General features: G+C 41.6%; 1 protein-coding gene across 2 annotated transcripts; it reads right to left on the bottom strand.

The window, feature by feature from the left end:
- Positions 1-27,910, bottom strand: GOLGA5 (golgin A5). Of its 2 annotated transcripts, XM_037900854.2 has the most exons (13): positions 27,321-27,910; positions 25,641-26,255; positions 23,404-23,625; positions 22,068-22,287; positions 21,134-21,257; positions 18,571-18,774; positions 16,700-16,870; positions 15,390-15,518; positions 8,795-8,893; positions 5,895-6,120; positions 4,326-4,431; positions 1,844-1,907; positions 1-513 (listed from the first exon to the last, which is right to left on the bottom strand). In XM_037900854.2, the coding sequence occupies exons 2-13, from the start codon at positions 26,203-26,205 to the stop codon at positions 433-435; spliced, it is 2,211 nt and encodes a 736-aa protein (XP_037756782.1). In that variant the 5' UTR covers positions 26,206-26,255; positions 27,321-27,910; the 3' UTR covers positions 1-432. The 2 variants fall into 2 exon arrangements, with proteins under 2 accessions (XP_037756782.1, XP_037756783.1); XM_037900855.2 differs by lacking the exons at positions 1-513; positions 1,844-1,907; positions 4,326-4,431 and adding an exon at positions 8,378-8,481 and having other exon boundaries at positions 5,991-6,120; positions 27,321-27,770.

Genomic DNA, 27,910 nt, shown 5'->3' with positions numbered 1-27,910 from the left:
AACAGGAAGAATAAATTTTATTTAAATTGCTAAGTACAATTAGATTCCCTGATTATAGCCCATGTCCAGTATGATCTAGAGTATGTACCATATATAGTTGTACTCTTAGAAATCCTTGTATCTCTATGCAGGTGTGAATCTTATGTTGTACATGAACCATCAGAAGATTTATGTAAAATGTAAAGGCTATGTTTAGCTTTACAACTGCCTTTTCCCTGGAAACTGCTGCTGTTTTAAGTAAATTGAAGAAGCTATGTGGTAATATTTGTCCAATAATTTAAGTTTTAAAAAGTAGTGATAAAACAAGCATGATGGTTGTCTTTCTTCCATAGATTATGCCAGGAATGTGATTTCCCCCATATTTCAGTACTAATCACTTTATATACACACAGTCCAGAATATAGTGAGCACTAGCATAAAGTATGTCTCAGTCTATTTGCCCGTTGGACCATCATGGTGCATTTCTGGGGTGTAGGTAAGCAGAACAATCATGACCCAGAGGTGAAGCAATGCCTGGCCAAAAAAAAGAAAAAAAAAAGGAGTTAGCACACAACGCTGACTACCATCCATCATTTACAACGGTTGAAATTCTGATTGTAGACAGAAGCAGCTAATTTTGTAGACATTAGGCCTTTCACAAAATATCTGTTTAATGGTTCCTTCCATTTTATTCCGTTGCACCTAGCAAAGGAAAACTATTCTGATCTGCACAGTGAAGCGTTGTGCCAGATTCCAATGCAAGAAGCATTTTATAGCAAATTATGAAAAACTTGCTAAAAAATTACAATTAACATGTCTGAGTGTCCTGCTAGGCATTGACCATCTCTGATAAAAAAGAATTACATTACAGATGGCCCCATACAGAGCTAATTCAAAATACTGAGACCCAGGTTAGAAAGTGGTTTCAGAACCATATTAATTAGTAAAATTCTCAACAGTTTCAGTATGAAGCATTTTGTTCACCTACTAAACAGTACAATGGCAGTGTCACATTAGAAGGGAAGAGAGAAGGGGGAATTAAAATGGCCAAATTCCATCTATCACTCAAAAAATGGGAGAGGTGGTGGTACAGAAAAGTGTGGTTACCTTTAATTTTGTCAAGTGTGTATTTGGCTGCTTTGTATCCCCGAAGAGTGGCAACCCCATTCACCCAGTGATTTATTTTAAAAGCATCATTACGCTTTCTCAAGCAAGGCATTTTTCACTGCATATGAAATATGGAGTTAGAGTACTGAAATCTTTAAAGCAACAGCACACTGCAGCTGGGCTTACTTACATAACTACTGAGCACATCAATTGACAGAGACATTAACCCTCTAGTGAAACTGGGAGAAATTCCACTGACAATCATGCAAGATGTGAAGAACAAACTTCCTTTCTATAGCCCAAAATTAGATAAAAATCAAGCTCACTGCTTTTATAGGTATTTGAAAAGAATGATTATTAATCACTGGGCTGAGGTAAAATGTTATTAAAAACATTAGTTTCCCAAGTTGTTATTTTAATGGAAGCTAGTCAGTCATAGAAATGTGCTATACTTTCCAATATGAGACTACAAAATTACAACCAGTATTAGTTACACAAATGTAAAAACTTTAAAAGCACTACAAATTCAAGGCAAGACTGTACATATATTGTCAAGCTACAGGACTCAAGAACCCATGTTCCATAAGCAGTCTTTATAGTCTACTATAAAATACAACAAATGGTCAAAACTAATTAGATACCCTTTTTCTTTTATAGACTAAGGCAAATAGACGAAGGCAAATATAGACGAAGTATAGACGAAGGCAAATACTATATAAAACTGACTATAAAAAATTCTACACAACAATGTACTCACCATATAAATGATTACAAATACCCTTGCTATGGGATACCGTCTTAGAAAGATTCCCAGTCGAATGCTGTGAAAGTATAATACACATGTGAGAACAGAAAAATATTCCTGTTCCTTTACCCCGACCCCCACAAAATTGTAAACATCAATTGGTATTATACATATAGTTTTCCACATTTCTGCTTTTGAATTTTACTACTTATTCACAACAGCTACTGGATTGAGAGAAACTAGTCTTTAGACAGAACACAAAATTGTACGTACTTTTCTGACCATAAAAAAGCTAGTCCCCTTGTTGCTATAAGTATGTCACATTAGGCCTTGTCAGAAACAAAGGCTAGGGCTTTCAAAAAATCCTAAAGGAGTTAGACACCCAACTCCCATTGACTTACAAGATCTAGTTGGCTAACTCATTTAAGATCTTTCGAAAATCTTAGTGAAAGAGGTCTGTGCCATTCTTACACTTAGTTATACGTGAGAAACAGAACAGCCTGTAGAATTCTAGTACAAATGCAACATGAAGTATACCATATCAGTAGTTTGCATCATGGCCTTGTAATCTGCTTTAATAAAATAAAAATACGCTAGTAGAAAAGTCACAATACAAATACAGAAGTAATATTTAAATCACAGTGTCACATACAACAGGCCACTCATCAAGGAAGCACTGGTATTTATAATCCTAATATTAAAATCACTATAGAGGTGCAAAGCATATCCTATTGAGGCATCCTCGTTTTCAAGGGTTTGAAACTATTACGTCCAACTGAAATTTGACATAAGCTTAAGCTCCAGAGAAGACATTTTTTTTGGAAAGGCTAAGATAAGAAAGATAAGATAACTCCTGAGACAAGAGATCAGAATAAGGTTCCAAAGCATGTTTGACTCATTCTAGGCACATATTTTGAGGACACTTAGTTCATAGCATGGATTTATTCGGGGATACTTTAAAAAAAGATTTTAAAAAAGGATTTGAGAAAGGAAACACTGAAAAAGTAGCTAATAATTTATAACAGCTACTTTTCATACCCTTATTGCTGATCCATGACACACTGTAATATGTAACAGTAAAACTAACACACTGGGCACATTTCATGATCAGGTGGAATGTTCCTGGTCTAAGTAACTTAGAAACATGACAGTGATAAAGCTCTGACAGAGGATTTCTCTGCCAAAGACTCAGAAGAAGAAAAGAAGAGGAGAATTAGTAGTGGCTGTGACATTGGAAGACCAGGTGCCAGCTCTGGCCAAGGCTGTAAGCATCAGCTGAGCACTGACAAATTCATAGCTGGAAGCTCACCTATACATTAGTATTGTTCAAGATGGGTGTTAAGACTTGTAAGAATGTGTTTAGTCTCTGTAAAATGCTTGTAAGTTTCTACATGCATTAATCTCACTTGTAATGTCTGTATCTCATGTTTCAAAGTAAAATATAAGTTTGCTTTATAAATGTAAAAAGGCCTGCTCTGAATTTGTGAACCTAGGCTGTAAGAGTGGTTTCCCCCACCCATCAAGAAGGGCTATCAAAACTAAATGGCATTATAGGACAAAACAAAAAACTTTGTTGATTGCCCCATCCACCCATGAAGAAATTACGTACAAAGCACTCGTCCCATTGGTTTGAACTCTGCGGGAAGGGCATATAAAGATGATCACAAGAAGAAACAGTTATATCTTTGCTGTTTGGACTCTCATAAGGGCTGGAGCAAAGAAACAAAAGCAGAGATCCCCAGGGTCAACCTGGGGTAGCCCTAAAAGACATTCAGTGGACAGATTACATCATCTGTCACCTTTTGGAACCACAGTCTAACTCATTTCTTTTCTTAGTTAATAAATCCTTAGTTAATATACTATAAGACTGGCTACCAGTGTCATCTTTGGTGTGATATCTAAAAGGTAAGTGACTGGTCTCTTGAGATTGGGAGCAACCTGAATATTTTGTGATCTTTGGTATATGGCAACCAACAATCACTAAGATAGACTGAAATGCCGCAGTGGACTGTGACTCTATGGTAAGACTGCTATAGTGATTCAGGAGGTCACACTTGATACTGGGTTGGGGAAACCTAATCATAGAACATACCACCAGTTTGGGGTGTCTGCCCTGCTTTCTAACAGTTTGCCCTGAGGTTGCACTCAGTTGTGAACTGCAGAAAGCATGACAATAGTAAAAGTTAATTTTTATATATGCAAGATAACTCTGCAATGTCCAATAAAACCTGATGGGTTCTTGTACCATGTACCCAACTATTAACATAATCTGTGGTAGCACAAGACTATTCACTCACAAGATATTATGATGGGAATAAAGTGAATGGGAATTAACCATGTCAATATTTAATATGAATTTGTACCATACTAAATGTATGGGTGTGTTTTTATACAATTAGAAACAATTCAAAATAAAAGGTGCACTGAGGAAGAAGACTGTATAAGGAACTAATCCAAGAAGAGAAACATTCCTTTATGATTTATGTACTCTTACCTAAACTGGTCTATACTACTGGCAGCTTTGCGAACTCTTCCATACATTCCTGCCATGTTAGCATCCACATCGCTAAAAAGGACAGGAACACTGCGCATGCGAGTACCTAATTTAAAACAAAAGAACAAACAAATCTGAGTAGGCTAAAGATGCCTTCCTAGGTAACGTATTTGTCTATGTAGGGTCGACAGAGTTTAATGTTTAATTTCACCTTTTTGAAGTGTTCAAGATTTTCAGTGCACAACGGAAAACAAATCAGATGAATCACTGTACATTTAAAGGGGATTTCTGTTTTGAGAGGAATTGTTGGATAAGATTACAATTTAGTTAAAAGTACATCTGAGAAAGTGATTTTTATTCTAGTTCTGTATCGACTAAATAAGCATTTTAGTATTCAGTTCAGATGTTTTATACTCCAAAATAATTTCTTTGCTTCATTATCATTTCTTAAGTATATAGTGCAATGATTTTCTTATTTGCTTTACTTTTATTACAAAGGAACTCTTGTCATACAATAGCTGTATCTGACTGCATTTCTGATAATAAATTCCTGTTTTTCAGGGTTTTATAATATCATGAAAAAAGATGACCCAGGTTAAAATTTTCATAGATGTATCCTGGTCTGAAAGTCTAAGTGTGACTGAACAAAATTGGCTTATTTTAGTTTAGCTTTAGAAGAGCAGAAAAACTGAATGTGTCATTTCAGATTTTATTGTTCTCCTGACAAAGGGAGTTTTAAAAGAAAAAGACATTTCACAGGCAAACAACTGGGCAGGCATTTTACATCAAAGTTCAAGGAGTGGGTGTATTTTGTTTTTAAAGTTAGCACAATTACTTCTTTCGTAGAGTTGAATCAAAGTAAGGTATCAAAGCAGAAACCAATAGCAGCTGAAGTTTCTCAGAGACATCTGAGATATGATACTACTCAAAGCAGCCAAGCCAACCTCAGTGGAGAAGACACATTTGTAGGCTACTTTCTCAGAGATTTCCAAGGAAAACAGAATGAGGGCAAACTGATTTTAACCAAATGGAGGACAGTGCATTCAAGGTTTCTCAGAAACTTCCACTTAAGTTTGATCATCTCACAATGGAACACCTATTCTAACCCCCACCTTCCAAAAACCATAAAAAAACCCAACCAACCAACCCCCCTCCATTAAAAAAAAAAAAAAAAAAAAATTATTACAGGACACATATGCAAGTAATATTTAAACCCACAAAACAAAGTAATTCACAGGTGAAATTGCACTGCCGGTTGCATTGGCAGCTGTCATGGTAAACTGATTTTAAAAGAACATACTTGCTATATTATTAAGCACAATGGGGAGAATGAAGAATGAAGTTTTGCTTTATTAAATTCACTTAAAATTGCCTACACATAGAAAAGCAGTCTCTATTTGGCTATTTTCGACTGTACTAGTTATAATTGGAAAGATCAACTCAATAAACGTCTTATTTACCATATTTTTCTTATATAGAGAGATGTTTAGGGAAATGAATGGGGAATATAAGAGTCCTTAGTTAAGCTGAGCACACACACATTTTTAAATATGATCCTTCCATGTTTACCTTCACCACTGTCAATTCCTGCCATATTAATTGTAGGTCCATTAGTACTACTGCCTTGGATAGTCTTAAGCTGTTGCTCAAGGCGTTCCAGTTGATAGACGAGGGAGTTCTTCTCTGTGCTGAGACTCTCCAACATGGTCTGCTTCTGAATCAGAGTCTCCGTCAGCTGATGAAGCCGATTTTCCAGCTCTGACTGACTACTGCTGCTCAAAGCCTTGTTTGTGAGCTGAAAAAGAAAAGTTAGTGCAAAATATAAGGCAGAAGATGAAACAAAAATTAAATCTAGACTTTGAAATAGTTCAACTCCTAAGTCCTATGAGAGAGAGGCTGATGCAAGGAGTGGGATGCCTCAGGATTTTAATGATGCAACAGCTATTACTACTACCGCCATCATTAACAAATGTAAGAGAGAGAAATTTGATTGTAGAAGAATTATGCCTTGATAACTGCTTTCACTAGGAAGTTCCTGGCAAGTATCTATGAATATAGTGCTACCCCCATGTGAACATTGCCATACAAAAGCGAGTTTGCACCTAACAACAAATCCTAGTAGTCTCCTGGCTTGTGTAGGAATCCATTACTGATCGGCCCATGGCCATTACACCTGCAAGATTCACAGAACGGCGGGAAGTGAGGCAACTTGATCCCAGTTAGTTGGGAGGCTGTTACAAACCTAAGGGGCAGCATTAAAGAAGGCACAAAATTGGACATAGGTGAAGGAGAATTAGGGAGAGGCGAGGTACATGGGCACTGGAGACGAACAGCAGAGGGAGAAGGACAAGACTAAGGGCTTGTCTATCCATACAGCATTGCAGTGGCGTAGCTGCACCGATGCAGCGCTTAGTGAAGACGCTCCTACCCCGTTGGCAGAGCTTATCCCGTTGGCAGAGTTAATCCACCTCCCCAAGAGGCGGTAGCTATGTCAATGGGAGAAGTCCTCCTGTCCACATAGCACTGTCTACACCAGGAATTCAGTACAAGCCAGGAATTCAGTGAGTATTTTCCACGCCCCTGAGCGACAGCGATACTAACATAAGCTTGTAGTGTAGGCCACGCCTAAGGCAACATGGTCCATAGGGTCCAATTTGCAGAGATTTTTGAAAGCAGACACTTGAAGTGGATCTTTCTTAAGTGATTCTGTTTTATAGTTTCTATCCAGGTTCTAACTGGATTCACAATTCAAGGCATGTCTTGAATCTTATGCGTGAGATAACAGCCATGTTGATGGTGGTGAAGACAACACTAAGTCAGCACAGGCCAGGTAGAGGTCAAACACTCAAGATTCATCCTGTAAACTGTGCATGATTATGGAAACTTAGCCAAGTTTGGTTGTCCAGGAAAAAAAATGTGCCAAATTCATAGTTGTACACTCAGCAGAGTGCTTGCTGATGGCTTAATCCACTCAGTGTGAACTACTGTGCTGAAAAAGAATGTGTGTTTCTTCCCCCTCTCTTCTCCTTGAAGATGCAATATGTGGTCTCCAAAAGGGGGTGAGCATCAGATTTCTCCCATCAGGCAAGTTCTACCAGACAGGCTTGATTGCAACAAAGTCTTGGCAGACAAATGTGATCTGCAGTTTACACTCAAGAGGCTCTCCAATTTATATTTGATAGAGTTCCAGTGACAAACAATGGACTTATGTTCACCTTACAAAGACAAGGTTACATGCCAGTTATCACCAGGGACAGAGAAAATTAAAACCATCAGCACCAGTATACTGAAGTCATTTAATTCCTTAAGAGAGACCATTTTGACTGTTAAGTATTGACCAGCATCAAGAAACTGCATCCTTTGGAATACTAAAGCCAAGTAAAGCACCTATATAGAATCAAAATAGGTGTTCAATTGAAGATCTTACACCTGCTTCAGTATGCAAAGGCCTGAATATACTGACATTGACCCAATCATCTAACCCAGTGCTTCTCAAACTATCTGATGTGGGGGACTGGCAATTTTTTTCCCCCCAATGTGCGCGCAGACCGGCAGCTGATGCCTCATGGACCGGCACCAGTCCGCAGACCACCACTTTGAGTAGCACTGATCTAACCTGCTGTAAGTTGAATCTTAGCCACCTGTGGTCATCATACATTTTAAGTGGTAGTACAGAGTCTGCAGTGAGATACCAGAGTGATCACGGACTATTGGCATTCAGGCAATGCAAATACAAATCAGCTGCACAGGACAGGGCATGGTACACATGGACAATACATACATTCTGAAGTAAATTTTGTATAGTGAAGCATTATCATCAGGAAAGCAAGCCCCACTGGGTTCAAAGAAAAATATATCAAGACAATTTTCAAGTCCTTTGACATCCAAAATGTAAAGCAAGTAGTGTTTAATACTAGATTGTCATTTTTTCCTGTAATAGTCTACAGTGCATTGTGTGGCCTTGTATATAATTTGCATGAAATGAAACAAATAAATGTTACATTAACAGGATCCAGCTCAGAAACTCATACTACCCATACAATCATCAATACCTTTTTTTGTTGTTTCACAGGAGAGAATGTATGGATTCAGGACCTGGTTCTCTAGTCATCTTGTGCACATACAGGACCTTATCAGACAATACAGCCCTTTGTTTCTGAAGACAAACATTTTAAAATTGTGTTTGCTTTTGATATTTACTCCAAAGTTAATTTTCACTGTAGAGTAGATTTTCTTAAAACCTAATATACTCGGTTTCATTATTGGAATCTGAATGATTGATTATTAAAAGGATGTGTGCAAGCACCAAAGTTTATCAAATGGAATCTAACAGTTTCATTTTAACAGCTTTACAACCAGATGAAAAACAGAGTTTTACTCAACCAAAAGTGTAAGCTAAAACAAAGAAGGTAGTTTAGTGTTTTTAATGACTTAACAGCATTAAATATTCTTAAATGCAAATAAGTTACCTGATTTCTCAGTTTTTGAATTTCTTCCTCTCTGTCTTTTATTCTGCTTTGCAAGGTATTCTTTGTCCGATACAATTCTTCCTCATTGTAATGGAGTTCCTATAAAATTAATTGCAACCAGTTACAAAACAAAGATTAGTAGACAGCCTTTGGAAAGTATTTTGGGTGACGTTTTAGCCACTATTTGAGGCTTTACACTAAAGCAGAGGGTTTTACTTTGCCCTGAAAAAACGTACTGTCTAAGAAGAGAAAACATAATGAAGGAAGGGATTTAGCCAAGAGCAACCGATTGAGCGGTGAAGATTACCCTAGATCTTGTTAGTACCATGATTTTTGAACAGCGCCTTTAAATTCCCATTTAAAGATTTAACATGTTTACTGTGATGTTTTTAAAATCTGTCTTACTTCAGTCATTTACTGTTAGAGCAGCACATAACTGTACTCTCCCTTCAAATCACTGAGTACACAAAGCAGAAGGAAACAAATCCTTATCCTACTGATCCTCAACCAGTCTTCAATATCAAAAGCCTGAACAGCAAATACTTTAAAGAAACAAACAATCTCCATATATGCAACGCCACAGTTATGTATGTTAACACAACTATCTTCGTGTGGCACTGTGCTCCAAAGTAGTATCCCAGCACCCCGATATTTACCATGGTGATATAATTATATGTTTTGTATAAAAATGTATCTTGTGAGGTATCATTTTAAAAGACTTGACCTGTTGAACTTTAATATCCTGTTGGATTGTATGGGCTATCATTGTATGTGGAGTTATGAAGTTTTTCTATGTGCATGTTACAGAAATATGTTGTGAGGTTGGGAACACCCACGACCAGCCTTTCTGGTGCAACAGTGGAGGAGTCAGATGCTCTAATAGCCCATTAAAGGGAATACACACTCACAAGGACTGTCCAAGGAACCTATACAATGGAGACTTCTCAGTGATAGCATGTAGACAATGGAGACTGCTTGACCCATGTCACAATCACAGATGTTTCCAGCAAGCTGGAAGAAACTATAAAGGAGGGAAAGTGACAATCACTTGGCCTCTCTCCCCACAGAACTCAACGCCTGGAGAATGAAGACTGAATTGGGGAGGTGGTCCCAGACTGGAAAAAAGAATCCTGTGTATTCAGGAACGATACCATCAGGGTGAGACACTGCTTGATTCAAATCTGTCTAGTTTATAGAACTCAGATTGTGATTTTACTTTTATTTCTTGGGTAACCAACTTTGATCTGTACACTTATTACTTACAAACACTTAAAATCTGTCTTATGTTTTACCTAGAACATTGTGTTTTGGTTGAAGTGCTTGGGAAATCTGCTCAGGAACAAAAGCTGGTGCATGTCCTCTCCACATTGAGGGAGGGGTGGACTGGGTTATAAACTTACAATGGTCAGGCTTCTGACCAGGGCAAGATGATACAGCCCTGGGGTTCCAGGCTGGGGGACAGGGAGAACTGGCTAGAGCCTTTCTATTGTTAATTCATGAGTGGCTAGGCGAAGCATTCATGTAAGGCTGCTGGGTGTGACCCTGCCTGTGGATGTCTGTGGAAGTGCAGTATCTGGAGAGGTTTGCTGCTTGTCACAACATCATAGTGTGAGAGGGAGCCCAGGTTGGTAAGACAGAGGGCGCAGCGGTACCCCACTGCCAGGTTGCACCCTGGGGAACCCACCATACTTAGTACCAGATTTACCTATAATTTGGGTATTATTATTACTCACTATGTCCCTAAAACGGAAATTTCAGTTTGTTAAATGACTATAAAAGAATATTACCATAGTTTTCACTCCACCTCGGTCTTTCTTGATATAGCACTGCCTTGGAATATATCCCACACTCATAAAGACAGAGGTAACAGGATATACTCTACCATCTGCTTTGGTATAATAAACATTTAGCCATCCATCTAAAGCAGACTTGAACTTTTGAATTTTAATTAGTTCAAGCTAGCATCTAATTAAAATGTAACTTCTAAAAGGACAGATAATCCTACAAAATAAATTGTTCCCAGCACGATGGTACACGCTCCAGCCTTCCTCATTATTTTTCCTTAACAGTGGCAACTTATTTACAACAATAAAAATGTCTATCAAGATATAAGACACTGGTCTGTGTTCAACCAAATGATGAACCTAATAGTACTAGTCATTAACAACATACCCTTTTATGCCATAATTTAAAGCAGAGAACCCCTCACAGAAATCACTGTGGAGTTCTGCTTGAAGTCTAATGGCATAATATGGCCTAATGCTCTCAGAACCCTTTATTAGCAATTTATTAGTACCATACACTAAGCAGACTGAGAGTAACAATATTTGGACAATGGAGTCCAAAAAAGATTGCATAAGTAGGCACATTTTCAAACTATTACAGGCTAATGTAATCAAGACTTCCTGAAGCCCTTTGCATGAATTAGGCAAAAAAAAAAAAAAGTTCTCTTGTACCCCATTTTTAAGTGTTTTAATTTTTTTTATTTAAATAATGTTTAAACCATCTCACTGGAAATACAAAATATGAAAGGAGCAAACAGATGTTACACAAGTCAGAGGAAGGCAACAGGAATGTCAACTTCTCATAGGGCTGACAGCCCCCAACCTTTCACTGTTGCAATGGGCAACATCTTGATATATCTTGACATTCTGTGATGACTTACTACTTACAGAACATACTTATATGCAAGTAGGAATGTATTTAAATATTAGGAAAAAATAAATAGAAAAAAGTTCATTTGTTCATGGATTATTCCATTATACCACTAGATGTCAGTCTTCTACCAGTATACCCAAATTATCTAAAATTTTAAACTATATGTAATTTAAACTACATATACATATGTACATATTACATATGCACATATATGTATAAAACTACATATACATATGAAAGATTTGTAACAATCTTAAATAAAGTATTAAATGTGAATGAAGTACATTATTTTGTTATCTTGCTTCCAATATGCAAAAATGTTCTTTTAAGCAATATTGTTAAATGGGAAATATCAATTTATGTATTTCATAACACTTTAATTTTTAGTAAAGCAATGTATATATAAACTTGCATCTCAGGCTGATGAATGTGTGTATTACAGAAGTGCTCAGGTTTTGTTTACTTTGCAAATGGGTTGTACTCTATTTCAATTTTGAGTTTACTCAAAAAATATTGTGTTGGAGCTAAGCTTATTGTGTTGTGATATTGCTTTATATTTTATAAGAATAATGTGTTGTCTAATTACCTGGGCAATATTTATTATTTTCTTCATAATTCTTTCCCTTTGCATTAGGCACCTGTAAATGATGCAATATGCATGCTTACCTAGGTTCACTGTAAGCTGCGTGGCAGCGCAACAGGGTATTTAGGGCCGTGCAGGTCCCCCAGCCCAGCCCAGCCCCGCCCTGATGGAGCTGCCGCAGCTGGGGAGAGGAGCCCCTCCCCCAGCCCAGCCCTGATGGAGCTGCCACAGCTGGGGAGAGGAGCCCTTCCCCTGGCCCAGCCCCACCAGACCTGCCATGGCCAGGGAAAAGGCACCTCTCCCCCACCCCACCCCAAGCCCCGTGCTGCTGCGGGGAGAGGGAGTTGCGGGGAGTCCCCGCCCCGCACCAAATGTAACCCCTCATCCCCGTCACCACCTCAGAGCCCACATCCCTGGCCAGAGCCATCACACCCCAACCCTCTGCCTTAGCCCTGAGCCCCCTCCTGCACCTCAAACCCTTCATCCCCAGGCCCACACCAGAGCCCGCACCCCAACCCTCTGCCTTAGCCCTGAGCCCCCTCCCACACCACAGTCCCCTCATTCCCGGCCCTACCCCAGAGCTCGCGCCCTCACCGCCCCCGCACTCCAACCTTCTGCCCCAACCCTGAGTCCCCTCCCCCACTCCAAACACTAGGCCCCACCCTGCCACATGAATTTTGTGTGGAGCGCCAATATGGAGGGGATGTGTGACACATCCCCTCCATAGTGGTGCACATAACAAAATTCATTCTGCACATGGGTGGGAAAAATTAGAGAGAAACACTGATGCTTACACCTAAATTTGCCAAAATGAATGCCCAACACAACCTACCATCACTCTGAATAATGGCAAAAAAGTTACTGTAATGTCATACCAGAGATTACACTCCTGGTTTCTTTGTTTCACCGCCAATGTCTAATGCACACAGTGCCTCTCTAACCTGTAGTTATCTCATCAGAAAAATGTCACTAACAATGCTTTGCACTTATCTTGTGCTTTCTCATCTGAAGAACCCAAAGCACTTTACAAAAAGGGGTAAATGTTATTAGCCTCATTTTACATTTGGCCTTAAATATAGAAATTTGAGAAGACTATATAAAGCCCAATTCGGTTTCCAACTTCCTGTGTAAACTTGGGTAAGCCACAAACTGTCTAGTCCTGTCACACCTGCTGCAAACAGACCCTTGAAATTCCTTCTAGGCCTGGGGGGGAGGGGCGGAGAAAGGGGGAAAATACCCTTTGATAGGGTATAAAGGAATAGTTTTATCCTGTAGTTTCATTTCACTTTTGAAAGTTAGCCCAGATCAGTTCAGAGTTTGATGATGCAAATATTTGTCATCACCATGATTTTATCTTTTTGGCTGCTGGCTTCAGAGAAAGTGATGTATTGATCTTTCAAAAACACATTTTACTATTCCTGCTCTTAAAAACTGCCTCTTGCACAAGTCATTGTCAAAATCTATTGATATTTCAAGTCTGCTATGTAGAGTAGTTTGATTAGAGATATGGAGGCACCCAAAGAAACATTAGATGCTTTGCAAACATTTTAAAGGAACACTCTGGACTTATTTTCAAGAGTACTTACTCGGTTTAATTCATTTTTCAGAAAACATTCTAATAGTCAATAAGATTTAACTCAGACTACAAAAGCATGAGGCTCTCTCTTCTGTTTGGAGTAAAAGTGAGATAGAAATCAATCTTGTAATGAGACTGTAGTTGCAACTTAACTATGAAGAGGCAGCCCCCTTTCCATTATAAAGTATGTTCTTGCAGAACTAGAACTGGAATCCTGTCTCTCTAGCTCTAAAACCACCAATCTCTTATCACTAGATCTGAAGAAAGAGCTCTGAGAGCAGCCACCCACAGAAATATCCTTATATCCCTTCTAAATTGCAGCCAGCCAATAGTGGGTAACATGCTCACATACACAGGTCCTAATCCTGTAATCAGTTACTCCTATCAGATCCCTGTATAGTTGTGATGGGGTGTACCAGACCCTGAGACCCCTGCTGGAGGCCTCACAGGCCTACCATACACCGCCCCAGAAAAGGAGCAGTAGAGGTGAGTCCTCCAGGCTGCCTAGAGCAGCTGTGGGGAAGCAACCAGAGTCCAGCAGGCTCATATAAAAAGGAGCTTCTGGACAGAGCAGATCAGTCACTGGCTGGAGCCAGAGATGCAAGAATGGTGCTCCTGGCTATAGCACCTGCAGAGCTGGACAGAGCAGCTGCTGGCAGGGACTAGGGGAGCAAGGAAGATGCTCCTGGCCGACCCGCAGGGACTCAAGCAAGACTTCAGCCCTGAACTAAGTGTCAAGGAAAGGATGAAAGGGCTGCGCGGAAGTGGCCTATGGAACAGTAGCTGCACAGTTAAATGGGACACAGCAGGGTTCACTGGTTTTTGTAGGGTTCCTGGGTTGGGACCCAGAGTAGTGGGTGGGCCCAGGTTCTCCCCACTCTGGCCACAGACAGAGTGGCCAAAGCCCTGAAGAAGGGGAGTTTACACAGGCCCAGGGAGCAGACTGAATACTCTGAAGAGGGTCAGCATTTGTGGACTTTGATAAACCCTCGGAAAGGGACAGAACACAGAGCGACTCAGCTGGACAACTGGGGTCAGTTGGGGTACTCCAGAAGGCAAAAAGTCTCTAGGGAGGGAGCCCTGGGGGCACTGCTCCATCTCAGAGCAGGGACCGTTTGAAAAGGACAATTTGAAAGCTAGCCTAGATAGAAGCTGAGCACTAAGCCCAGAGAAAGGGCTAAAGATACTAACTGAGGGCACTGTGATAGGCCCTGTTGGACTCATACCCTGGAAGGGGTTTATTTTGCTGTACACCTACAGACTGTGTGTGACTTGGCCGGAGGGCTGAGTCATAGAAAACCTGCTTGAGAAGTTAAATACCCAAAAGGGTTGCCACAAATGGCACAGCTAGAGACAGAATGCAGGCAGATGCACACCCGACAGGAGGCACTCACGTGAGGTGAGTGGCCCCATCACAATGGTTCCATTAACTTAAGCTGAACTCCCTGAAGGCAGAAGAATGTATCTGTGCAGATCAGACTGCAAGAGGCACAATGCCCAATTCTGTACCCTCTGAAATCAGTGGCAAATAATTCCTACTGAAATCATTGGGCCTAAAACTACCCACAAGACAAATCATCAATGCTGTTTAATTACAAACTAATTTCTTCAAATACAGCTGATGCATGACAAATGACTGACAAATTCTCTTCAAACTTTATAGAAGCATTCTCCTTTGAGCCTTCATAGTAACTCTGGCAACTCTAAGCCAAAATGCTTTTCAAAGCCATGGTTGTACACGGCCTCGAATAAGGTTTCTCAGCTCTCTAATGCTTTACCTGCTTTTGCCGTTCCAGCTCAGCCTCCACTTCTTGTTTGGCCATTTTGTGGGTTGCAATCTGTTCTTGGAGGTCTTGAAGTTGTTCTTTTGCTGACTCAGCTTCACTAACCTGCTGAGCCTCCATATCCTAAAAATAATATAAATATTATTGTTCCAGTAACATCAAGCCACACAGCTATCCCTGTAGTTATAGCAAAAACTACTCCTGCGGAGTGGAACTTAAGTGTCTTTAGCCACCTTTTTTGCCCATCGTTGCTTTCAAGAAAAAAGACGACGGTATAAATGACCAAATACACAATTTAAAAAAAAAAAAAATGTTTTTTACTATGTAAATATATGCTTTTTTTTTTAAAAAAATATTTAGGTACCTCCAACTGACTGCCTCCATTCTCATCCTGTCGAAGACTCACCAGGTTGACTTGTACATCGTTGCAGGGAGCAGGGGTAACCACAGACAACCCGTGCCTGCTAACGGGGGAGGGAGACACAACCCTGGAACAACTTGAGTCACACACCCTCCTCCCCAAGCTGCACTCCCCTCTCTGGAAAACAGCGCCCCCGCGATCCCTGGAAAGCAGCAGGCACTCTGTGCAGCTCCCAGCTGTTCCTCTGCCTCTCCCAGAAGAGTTAAAGCAGTCGTGACTTGGAGCGGCTCCCAGCTGTTCTTCCGCTCCTGCCTATGCCTCTCCCTGACCAGCGCAGCTCCCCAGCTCAGCTGCTCTGCAGGGAGGAGGGCCCAGCCAACTGTACCATGTAACCAAGTAATGGTTACCCTGCAACCCTGCATGCCCCCACTGCGTTGCCTCTGGGGCCAACTAAGGGAACAGTGGCTGCCCAAAGACTACAGCTATTGTGAAGATCAACAGTCCTAAGGAATCCTAGAAGAACAAAAAGGCATACCCTTCGCTCTCCAAAGAAATATCTATGACAGTTTTTTGGGCAGAAACACCATCTTTCAATGGGGGCCTGGGATGGGGGAAGAGGACAGACAGCAGTAGAGGCAACACCTATGTCCTCTCTCCCCTCATGCACTCAGACACCTTATTACCTCTACCCTAGGAACTGGAGTGGTCAAGGAGAATGGAGAGAAACTGGAGTATCAATGACAAAGCATTTGTCTCACCCACAAGAGACTTTTTTTTTTTAAATACTAATAAATAAATGTTAAAAGCAGCATAATAGTTGTTCCAACCGTAACAAGGTGTCTTGAATACCATTATAGTGATACTAATACAAGCAATACAAAGGCCACTGTAATCCCACATACTTACGTGATTAACTACAAGGACTGCATATAAAGATTTCTACCTGTAGCTCTGTTCTCAGCTGCTGTATCTGCCCCATTAATTTCTGTATTTCCTCCTTCTGTGCTTCTTTCTCATGTCTCAGTTCTTCTAATTCCATGGTGCTTGCAGTAAGGCTATCCAGCCCTTCAATGCCAGAGCCTTCTTTTAGGCTGTTTATCAACTTTTCTTTAGACTGAAAGATTAAAAATGCTTTTGTATTAATAAAGATGCTAACTATTAAATTCTATCCTTAAATACACATGCTCTACTGCCCCCTGACTATATGAGATCCATGCTTGAATCTCTCAGCAAGATTTGGCTCTGAAATTTCAGGCATGAAACTAAAATTAAAAGCTACATTTAAGAGTGTGAGATAACTGGCTCTGTGGCTATGGGGAAAGCAGTGGACGTGATATATCTTGACTTTAGCAAAGCTTTTGATACGGTCTCCCACAGTATCCTTGCCAGCAAGTTAAAAAAGTATGGATTCGATGAATGGCCTATAAGGTGGACAGAAAGCTGGCTAGATCATCGGGCTCAACGGGTAGTGATCAACAGCTCGCTGTCTAGTTGGCAGCTGGTATCAAGCAGAGTGCCCCAGGGGTTGGTGCTGTGGCTGGTTTTGTTCAGCATCTTCATTAATGACCTGGATGATGGGATGGATTGCACTCTCAACAAGTTTGCGGATGACACTAAGCTGCGGGGAGAGGAAGATAGGCTGGAAGGTAGGGATAGGGTCCAGAGTGACCTAGACAAATTGGAGGATTGGGCCAAAACAAATCTGATGAGGTTCAACAAGGACAAATGCAGAGTCCTGCACTTAAGACAGAAGAATCCCATGCACTGCTACAAGCTGGGGACCGACTGGCTAAGTGGCAGTTCTGCAGAAAAGGACCTGGGGATTACAGTGGACAAGAAGCTGGATATGAGTCAGTGTGCCCTTGTTGCCAAGAAGGCTAATGGCATATTGGGCTGCAGTAGGAGCATTGCCCACAGATCAGGGGAAGTGATTATTCCCCCTCTATTTGGCATTGGTGAGGCCACATCTGGAGAACTGCGTTCAGTTTTGTGCCCCCCCCCGCCCCACTGAAAGGATGTGGACAAATTGGAGAGAGTCCAGCGGAGCGCAACGAAAATGATTAGGGGGCTGGGGCACTGATTTACAAAGAGAGGCTGAGAGAACTGGTCTTATTTAATCTGCAGAAGAGAAGAGTGAGGGGGGATTTGATAGCAAACTTCAACTACCTGAAGGGGGGGTTCCAAAGAGGACGGAGCTAGGCTGCCTTCAGTGGTGGCAGATGACAGAACAAGAAGCAATGGTCTCAAGTTGCAGTGGGGGAGGTCTAGGTTGGATATTAGGAAAAACTATTTCAGTAGGAGGGTGGTGAAACACTGGAATGGGTTACCAAGGGAGGTGGCGGAATCTCCATCCTTAGAAGTTTTTAAGGCCCGGCTTGACAAAGCCCTGGCTGGGATGATTTAGTTGGGGTTGGTCCTGCTTTGAGCAGGGGGCTGGATTAGATGACCTCCCGAGGTCTCTTCCAACTCTAATATTCTATGATTTATGATTATATTGCAGGATCAGGATTTTAATTTTCATGTCAGTTATCTAACTCAGTCTTCAGCGGCATGGGATTCTATTAAATGTAATTTCTATCATTATGTATTTTAAAATCTATTGCACCATTATAATATACTGTTGATATAAAAAGTCCAAAAGCAAGTATATCACTGATCAGATGTAGAAAACATAAATGGAACAAAATTAAACATGATGCTCCATTCCAATGATTCATTTCTCCATTCCACTTTAAAATCAAATGTGTCAATGGTTTTGCATTAACCTGGATTTCTTCTCAGTTACTTATACTCAGAAGGGAGTTGCATGCTTACTTGGAGTATGCGAGTAGCTTTTTGTTTGTAGTCCACCAATTCCTGTTTAACAGACTCCAAGCTGTTTTTAGTTACTTTGACTTGCTGCTGAAGCTCCTCCACTCTCCTCTTCTCATCCACATATTTTCGTTCTGCTGCAGTAACTGCTTCTGCCAAGTTCTGCCGCTCAACTTCCATTTTACTAAGGCGAGCAGCAAACTCATTCTATTAGTGGCAAAAAAAAAGTTTAAACAATTAGTACAATCCCAATTTTCAGTTAGCAAAAAAGGTTTCAATGCTAACTATAAAAGAAACAAGACATTAGAGTTCACTCTCTCCAGGTTAAAATCTTCTTCAGTACTTTTTATTCAGACAAAACTCACACTAAATTTAATGGAGTGCTAAATCCTAGAAAGCAGCCAGATCTAAGTCATTAAACAACAGATATTTTCTTTACTGAGTAAAGGAAATTCATCCTATTATTTAAGCCATATGACTGACAAAATGAGCAAATTGCCCCTTGAAAAGACACTGTCCACTTGGGGGTTTAGACCAATGTTCCCTCTAATTTTTACTCCTGGGGGAACTCTGCATCACTGTGCATGCGCAGAATGTATGTCCTCCGCAGATTTCTTTGCTTCCCCGCAGAAAAATGACTTTCCGATGGGAAAGCAAAGGGAAACCACAAGAGCCATCACGAGATCCTCCCCAGCAGTATGTTTCGGGTGCCCAGGGCAGCCGGCAGAGAAGTAAATCACTGTGGGGCAGGAGGCAAGACAAGGGAAGACCAGGCTGGTGACTCCTACCCTGCACTGGACACAGCTGCTAGTCCTGGCTGGGCTGAGGAGGACGGGACTTCCTTTTCCCCTGGACAGCATCCGGGACCGTGCCAGACCCACCCCCAGATTTCTCCCCTGGCTGTAGGAAGCTCTGAAAACTCCCCTCCTGCACCCCAACACTTCCTACACGCATTGCTCCTCAGCTGCAGGGGGAAGAATCACTGTACAGAGAGCTGCTCCCACATCCGCATCCACCCAACTCCCATGCATCTATACCCACACCATCCCGCCAAGCCTCACCCCCCGGCACCCAGAACCCACCCTGACGAGCCCCACTCCCCCTGCACCCAGACCATCCTGACAAGCCACCCACACATGGATCCCTACCCTACCAAGCACCAACCAGCTGCAACTGGATCCCCACCCCACTCTTCCAGCATCTGGACCTCCCCCACGCCTCCACCTCCTCCCCTGAGCATGCCACATTCCCGCTCTTCCCACTCCCTCCTGGAGCTTGCTCCAGCTCTTTGGTGGTGGCAAGCGCTGGGAAGTACGTGGAGGAGTGGGGACGCAGTGCACTCAGGGGAGGAGGAGGTGAGGTGCGGCGGAGAGCTTGGTACCACGGAGTCAGCACCTATGCTCCCCAACGCCATGCTGGAGACTCCACATTTATTTGAAAAATAAAATTTGCAGAAATTTAAAATATTCTGTGCAGAATTTTTAATTTTTTGGAGCAGAATGCCCTCAGAAGTAAACCACCTCCATATAGGTGCACATAACAAAATTTCATGTGACGGTGGTGGGATTGAGGGGTCTGGAGTGTGTGAGTGAGGGCTCCAGCAGGAGTTGCAGGCTCTGTGTTGGGGCCGGGGATGATGGGCTCGGGGCTGGGGCAGAGGGTTGGAGTGCAGGGGCTGGGGGCGGCCTTCCGCTGGGGCTGCAGGCTCTGGGGGAGGGGGGGCCAGGGATGAGGGATTTAGGGTGCAGGCTGCTCCAGGCTATGGCAGGGAAAGAGGACTCCCCCCAGCAGCACCTGGGCTGGAGGGTGGGGGAGAGGGGAGCAGGAAAAGAGGTGCCTCTTCCCGCCGTGGCAGCTCTGGGTCTCGGACCACAGGATAGGTGCCTCTCCCCAGGCAGGTCTGGGGCTGGGAGAGAGAGTGTTTCTCCCTGCCTCAGCGGCTCTGGGGTTGGGGCCATGGGATAGGCGCCTCTTCCCCAGTCGCGGCTGGCCCGGAGGTGGGGCTGGGGCACCTCTTCCCCAGCCACGACTGGCTTGGTTTGGGGTGCCTCTCCCCTGGCCGCAGCAGGTTTTAACATTTTCTTGCAGTAGAGTGAACACCCAAAAAGCATACTAATTCAGGAGAATCAGAAGAAAAAAAAAAATGGAGCAATGGATTCCATTGTCCAAATTAAGTGCAGTTAAGTAATAAGCAAAAAGTATAAACTATGGAAAGTAAACAAGGTTAAAACTAGTTCAGTAATCTATTAGCAACATGAGTTCGCAAATCTATTTGAAGAGGAGTTTTATGTTGAAACACTAACAAAGTCTGGTAAAAACAGAACTACAATAAAAGTGATCAATTGTTTCTGGACTGTTTCATCACTGATTCTGGAAAATAAAATTTAAAAAAGCTAAATAAATTAGTGTACAAGGGACACCTACTTCTTCAGAGGCCAGATCCTGCCAAGTGCTCAGAACCCTTAATTCCAGGCAAAATCAATGGGAGTTGAGGGCACTTAGCATCTCAGGATTTCAGGAACCCAAAAGCAGAATCTGACACTCCACCTCCATTTTCACATCTAACCTGCATCTGCTTGTAACTTTCTTGTTCTCGCTTCAATGCGGAGTCTGCATCATGTAGCCTCTCCTGCACAGTTTGAAGGGCTTGATTCTGCAGGTTTCTCCCTTCGCTGTGGTCTTGTATTATTCTAAAAGAGTATTACAGAATGTCATTGAAAAGTAAGCCTATATACTATGCTTTCAAGGTAGAAACAATAAGGTGATTTTTTCAAACTCTCTTATGTCAGACAGTGCTAATCAAATGGTTTGCCTGGTTTTCACTTTGCAATGTTTTTCTTTTCTAATGCAGAAAAAATTCTATTTTCTTAAACAGTACTTCAGAACACAGGTAGAATAGTAAGAATAAAACCTACAGCTCATCTAAAAGTAAAAGCACCCCACATATTCTGTTGCCCAAGTTAGAAGTAGAATTTAAAGAGTTTTACTCTTAGGTTCGGTTTGTTTGTTTTTTTAAATAAAGGAGCAAGTATTCAACTGACTACTGAATACCCACTGTGGACAGAAAACAGAAAAGTTCTTACACTTGTAGGCAAACATTCTTTATTTGCCTTTTTGGCCAAATATAGTCTCTACCAATGTGAGATCTCAAATTTCAGACTTCTCTCTCAAATATTAGAATTACACAAATGGTTTATATAAAATGTATTTGAAAAATTATACCAGTTCAGTCACAAATAGACACTGACACAAGCAAGTGGCAATTAAACTTATTCAAGTCTCTGACCTGTTCTCACTGAAGTCAATGGCACGCTCACGTTAAGTATAATGATATCTGAATCAAGCCTTAAATAATACTTACATTTTTTCCTAACTAAAATTCTCAAATCTAGATATATAGGAAAGTGATAACAACTGTCATTTTGACTACTGAAGACACCAATCTTTATAGCTTGAATTCTCCAACCTATTACTACTGTTTGGAATGGGTTTTAAAGTACCGTGATTTTTCACTCTGTAATGCTTCCAGGGCTTCTGTCCGAGTACTCAGTAGCTGATCAGCTTCTTGCAACCGCACTTTCAGCACGGCCAGTTGGGAATCCTTGGCAGAAACAGCTTCTGTAAGATCATCAACCTGAGCTTGAAGTTCTCGAACGACCCTGTCACTCTTTGAATGGTCAACATTCCATTTTTCAACCCTTGCTCTGGCATGCTTTAATTCTACAAAAAAAAAAAAAAAGGATACATTTGCATACATACAATAAAATCTGCTGCCTCAAGGAAAAAATAAATAGTATTAGATGCCACGTGGTTAGAATGTCACTTGTATCACAATCCATACCAGAAAAAATTAAGTGCAACCAGCTGAGTTTATAAAACATTGAAAAAAAAAGGCGAGAGCTGACTCTAAACACTGGAGCAGATTCTCTTCTTAACCCAAGCTGTTGAAGCACAAAATAAAACTTAAAAAGGCACAACTACTAGAGTCAATGAGTCAGTGTTAAGATGACATCTTTGAGTTTGTACTGTTTATTTTAAAAAACAAAAACCAACACCATATTAGTTTTAACCTTTACTCAAAATTATCAGGTTAAAATTCATATGCAGTACTGTTTTAAAAAAAGAAGATTTCCCTAACCTGAGGTATTATCAGCTTTGATTAGTTAAACAATATTACAAATTTAATTGGCTTATTTTGCATTTCAATTAGCTTAGGCAAGGAACATATAGACTAGTCAATTTGACTTTTTTATTGTTATTTTCTAGACTGTTTCACTTTCTGGGCCTCATATATTTGCATAATACATGCCATAATGTTTGGGTTTCAAATATTGCAGGGGATTGTTATTCCCTTAAAAAAGGGTCAGTCTTTTTTTAAAATGTGTAAACATTTCTAATGGCAGTGGCCTTTCCTAAACCTTGTTTTTATACAATCTAAATTTTGGGTCTAATTAACTTGATTGTGTCTCTTTAATCACCACTCTTATTTTGTTGTTGTTGAAGAACGACTACTCCTCCCAACTATCTCAAGTAAATTTTTTTTTTCCCCAGATGGTTTCAGTGAAGGCCATATTACCCACCATATCAGAACATCTTTGTCTTAAATTCATTAGGAGCTAATGAGCTTAACGTGGATAGCTCAAAGATACTTTTCATTCTCTCCAGCTTAGTATCCATTTAGACTGTCAGGAATCACTATGCTTAACAACATAACTTCAACTAGAAGTACTTGAATCTGAACACAAGTCACTGATGGAGAGTCACTACTGGTTTCTATTTTACTAGAATCTCAAAACCAGTTAATATTTTGAAATATAAGCTTCCAAACTAGACTACCTTCCTGTGTTTCTTTGGATCTCTGAATTAATGAAGCCATTTCTTGATTTAAAGACTGAACCTCATTCCGAAGCAGTTGATTCTCCAGGCGAAGATTGGACAGTTCGTGGGATTTGCAATCATCATTAGCTGAAAGGCTGTGATTAGTTGCTGTATTCAGTGATGAATCTTTTGTAACATCCACTTGTGTATCCAATCCAGAATCAGAGCCATCAGGAGTTTCTGTGCAAAGAAATCTGAGTTAAATCAAGTATGTTTGTTTTGTATGGCTACTCACAGTAAGTAGACCAACAATGATCCACATATATAAAAGATAGACATTTCACCATTAAAATGGATCACTGAATAGCTACTCACAATAAATAGACCTATATAGTACCATATTCTCGTACACAGTATAACGCAGATGATTTGTACACTGTAGCGAGAACAGCCACAGATGGCATAGTTGTTGGCAATTGGTTATAACAAAGAGTCATATTTCAGGTGGGAAAATGTTAACATTTTCATGACTATGCTGCAGAAAACTTGCCTCAAAAATCTAATCCAAACACAGAAAAGTGCAGTTTATTCATTTTATATAAGATAGCCTATTAAGGTTACTTCAATTATACCCATCTCCTCACCAACTTCTTTACTAACCACCTGGCCTCAAAGTATTTGATCGATGTATTTTTTGAGGAGGAGGGGAGGCACTTTTCACCATAGAAATGTTTACTACAAAAACACTGGAAAATACAATGATTTGAAGCCCTGTAGTAGGCTGTGGAATATTTCCTTTATTCTTGCTTCATATCATACTTCCATAAGAGGTTTTGTAATACTATTCAAAAGTTCCTTGTAATTTTCATGTATCTAGAAATCCTAATTGCACATAAATTCCCTGAATTATGGGAATTAAGTAGCAATTCTATTTTACAGAGTGGATGCTGATAGAAAGAACACTCTAACAGCTGACAGTGCTCTGACCAAGTCACCAGAAAACACACACACGGGATTTGGATTCCTAATAGGGGGTTACTGAAGTCTTATATAACATTCTAGATGCCAATGAGCATATAATATAGGGCCTTATATGTAAAGTCTAGCACTGGTGTCAATATGAAACAGTATGACATGCAGGGAGAGTAAAGAAACGGCTGTTCCACACATGTTATTTTTACTTCAGATTCAGTGTATCCACCTTGGATAACCAGATGAAAACCAGTGAGTGCAGACTGAAGTCAATACAAAGCAAGGGTGTCCATTTGAATCCAGTGTTTTAAACTGTCATCATACTCTTTACTTCACCTTGTGCTCACCAACAAGCCTGCTCCACCTTCAACAGTCCACATCACACAGTGCCCTAGGGAAATGGGGTGGGCCATTAATTCTGAATACTGACACACCAAGAAAACAGCACCATAAATCCAAGCAAGATTTGTTCAATACTTCTTGAATCTCCTGCCCTAGAGTTAAAACGTTTTAAGTGCCATTCCCTTCCTTTTAGTTTATACAGTCTTCACATAACCAGACACTGTGTGACAATACATTTATTTTTGTCAATAATTATAAAGTGCACAAATAGCCCATCTCCATTTTACAACTAGCTTCCACAAAAAGTTATGGACTGTCTTTTATGTCAGGTGCTCTAAGAGACATACTAACTAATACCAATGACTGGCAAACTCAAGATGCTATAGCGGGCAAAGCAGGCATACCTTGTAAACATAATCAGGGTACCAAGTGATCTGAATCTACAATTAATACATCTTGAGTTAGCTGTGATCAATCATTAAAGAGTTATAAGAACTCTTAACTATAAACATATCCCAATTTTAAGGAGTAAAACTATAATAAGGGGAGGGCTAAGTCTTTTTACCAACTTCAATACAATAGGTTTGATTTAATAATACTAATACATGCACTTATAGTACTTCAAATATTCAATGAACTGTACTGATATCAACTAAGTAACAGCACTCTCGTGAGGCAGTGCATGTATTCTACTCATTTTACATATGGAGAAATGGAGGGAAATAGGTAAGGTTACTCCAAGGTCACCCAGTGAATCAACAGAAGTGCTGGGGTTAGAATTAAGAGGTTCTTGTCTCCCAACCATGTTACCATTACTCTAGAACACCTTTCCCTCATATTAGAATCTATTTCATTTACTGTCAGTAAATTTGTTACCCTTCACATAACATGGTTTTAAAAATACCTATGTTCAATAAACATCTATAGTTCTAGTTAGCTACCATGGTTTTGACTCCTGATAGAATTGTCTTCAGTAGTTTTTACATTTTGTGTACTTGTAGGCATAGAACTAATGCTTGAAGTCAGAGAGTGATTCTGAAGAACAACTGTCTTGCTCTTCTCCTTTTTAGGGTCCATCCGTCCATTAGTTCCTTTCTCAGAACTATTGAGAAAATCAAACAAAAGCTCATCATTAGGTTCAGACTTTTTCCTTCTCACAAACTGGGAAGAAGGTCTGGGTGTGGAAACACTTTCTGCTGGAGAAGAGGCCTCCGAAGACATCTTGGATGCTGCTTTGACATTTGCAGTTCCAGCTAGGATTGTAGCTTTCTGGTGTTTAATATTATCAGCTGCTGAGGAGATATAGGTTGCTCTAGATGATGTCTGATATTTCAGTTCTCCAGTTTGCTGGTGCAGTTCAGGATATTCACCAGCAGACTCCAAATCCGTATTATCATATATTACATTCCCTGTACCATCTTTTTTGCTCAAAGCTGATGCAGCTCCTTGATCGACTCTGTTGAGAAGGTCCTCTGCCTTTCCAGCAAGATCAGCAAACCAAGACATAATGGATGTCTATTGACAAAATATACAGAATTGATCTCCAAAAGCATGAGCTGCAAAAAGATACAAAATGGTTACAGATCAAATATATGTTGATGAACTGAGGCATCTGGTTTATCTTTGTTGTAAACTATGGTTATGTTAATAGTTTTGTCCTTGTTTCATCCATTCACATGCCATATTACTGGAGAGAGTCCAAATCAGATGTTCTAACAGGAAAATGTAGACTAGGGGTCGTCAATTATTTTTTGTCAGGGTCCAAATTTCTTGGTCAATATATAGTTAAAGTCCAGACTCCAGACAAAATAATTTAAAAAAAAAAAAAAAAAAAAAAAACCCACCAACCCCAATAATTATAATAAATAAGTAAAAAGATTTCAGGGTCATTCATGTGACTACCTCTACTGTAGAGGAATGAGTTTTAGCTACTAAACCAGCAGTCATTCAGGGCATCAACACCTACTAGCAGCTGTAGCAACCCCTATAACTATAAAATGATGGTCTGCTTGCAGCAGATTAAAGGAAAACAAACTGGGATGGAGAGGGAAATGGGAAGTGATGCAGATAACCACAGGTGTATAGTAGAAAAAAGTTTCTTTGACCTTTGACATACAGACCTCTCCAGAGGCACTTGCAGGAACTCCTTCTCCCCCCCCCCCCCCCATCCACCCACCTCCCGCAACACAAATGGTCTACTTTAAAAATCGGTGCAACTCCTAATCTTGTGGACTGTGTGAACCCCTTTAACCATGTTGGAGGACCTCTTTAACTATGTTTACCTACGGGCCCTGAGGGCCAGACTTTTAAAGGCGAGAACGTCAGCTGGGGTTAGGCACCCATACACCTCTACCAGTCTGGCCCGGAGCGCCCCGCAGGCTGCCAGCGATGACACACTGTGCCTGTGTTCGGGGGGGCCGTGCCCCACACGAGCCCTGCCCGGACCCCGGAGGAGACACAGCCACGGGGCCCGCGGGGGCAGAAGGGTCGGCATCGGCAGCACAACACGGGGGAAGGGAGCAGGCGGCTCAGAATGAGGAGTCGGCCTTAACCCCCCCACCCCTGCCGCCGCTTCCCATCCCCCGCCGCACTGTTAGGCCCAAGCACAGCCCCGGCCTCACCTTGCCCCGGCGCCCGCCCTGCCTCCGCGGGGAGCACCCGGCTGGCAGCCGGGCGAGGGATGCAGGGGCTAAATCGGCGGCAGAGGCCGCAGCGGCTACACAGAGGCCGCAGGCCGGACACGGCAGCTCAGCTCCATCTTCCGGGAGACGTGGCCAGTAGAAGGGCGGACGCAGGGACCCAGCGCACCACCGGCCAGGCCGCCGGATGCGCAGGCGCAGTCAGAAGCTCGGAGCGAGGCCACGTTCCCCGCCGCGGGAGAGGAGGAGCAGGGACGGAGCAAGGCCACGCCCCTTGCCGCGAGCGTCCGCCCGTCCTAGAGAGGAGGGGCAGGGAGTGAGCAAGAGGCCCCGTAGCGTTCCCGGCGGGAGGGGCGAAGTTGGAGCGGTGCTGCAGACTCTATCAGCCACGGTGTCTCGCGCCGCCTGGGGTCACGTTGCCACGCGAGGCCTGCGCACTTCAACCCCTCCCCCGCTCCCTCTCATCCCCGATCTCCCTCCACGTGACCCCGCCCTCGGCTCTCTCACAGGCCCCTTCCACTCCGTCGAGGGCAACGCGTCAAACGCCAACAACCCCTCCTCCAGCCCCCCCC

This window comes from Chelonia mydas, chromosome 6, assembly GCF_015237465.2.
Source record: "Chelonia mydas isolate rCheMyd1 chromosome 6, rCheMyd1.pri.v2, whole genome shotgun sequence".
NCBI classification, from domain to species: Eukaryota; Metazoa; Chordata; order Testudines; family Cheloniidae; genus Chelonia; species Chelonia mydas.
The sequence above is the reverse complement of the archived record's forward strand: the minus strand, read 5'-3'. Positions and strand labels throughout refer to the sequence as shown.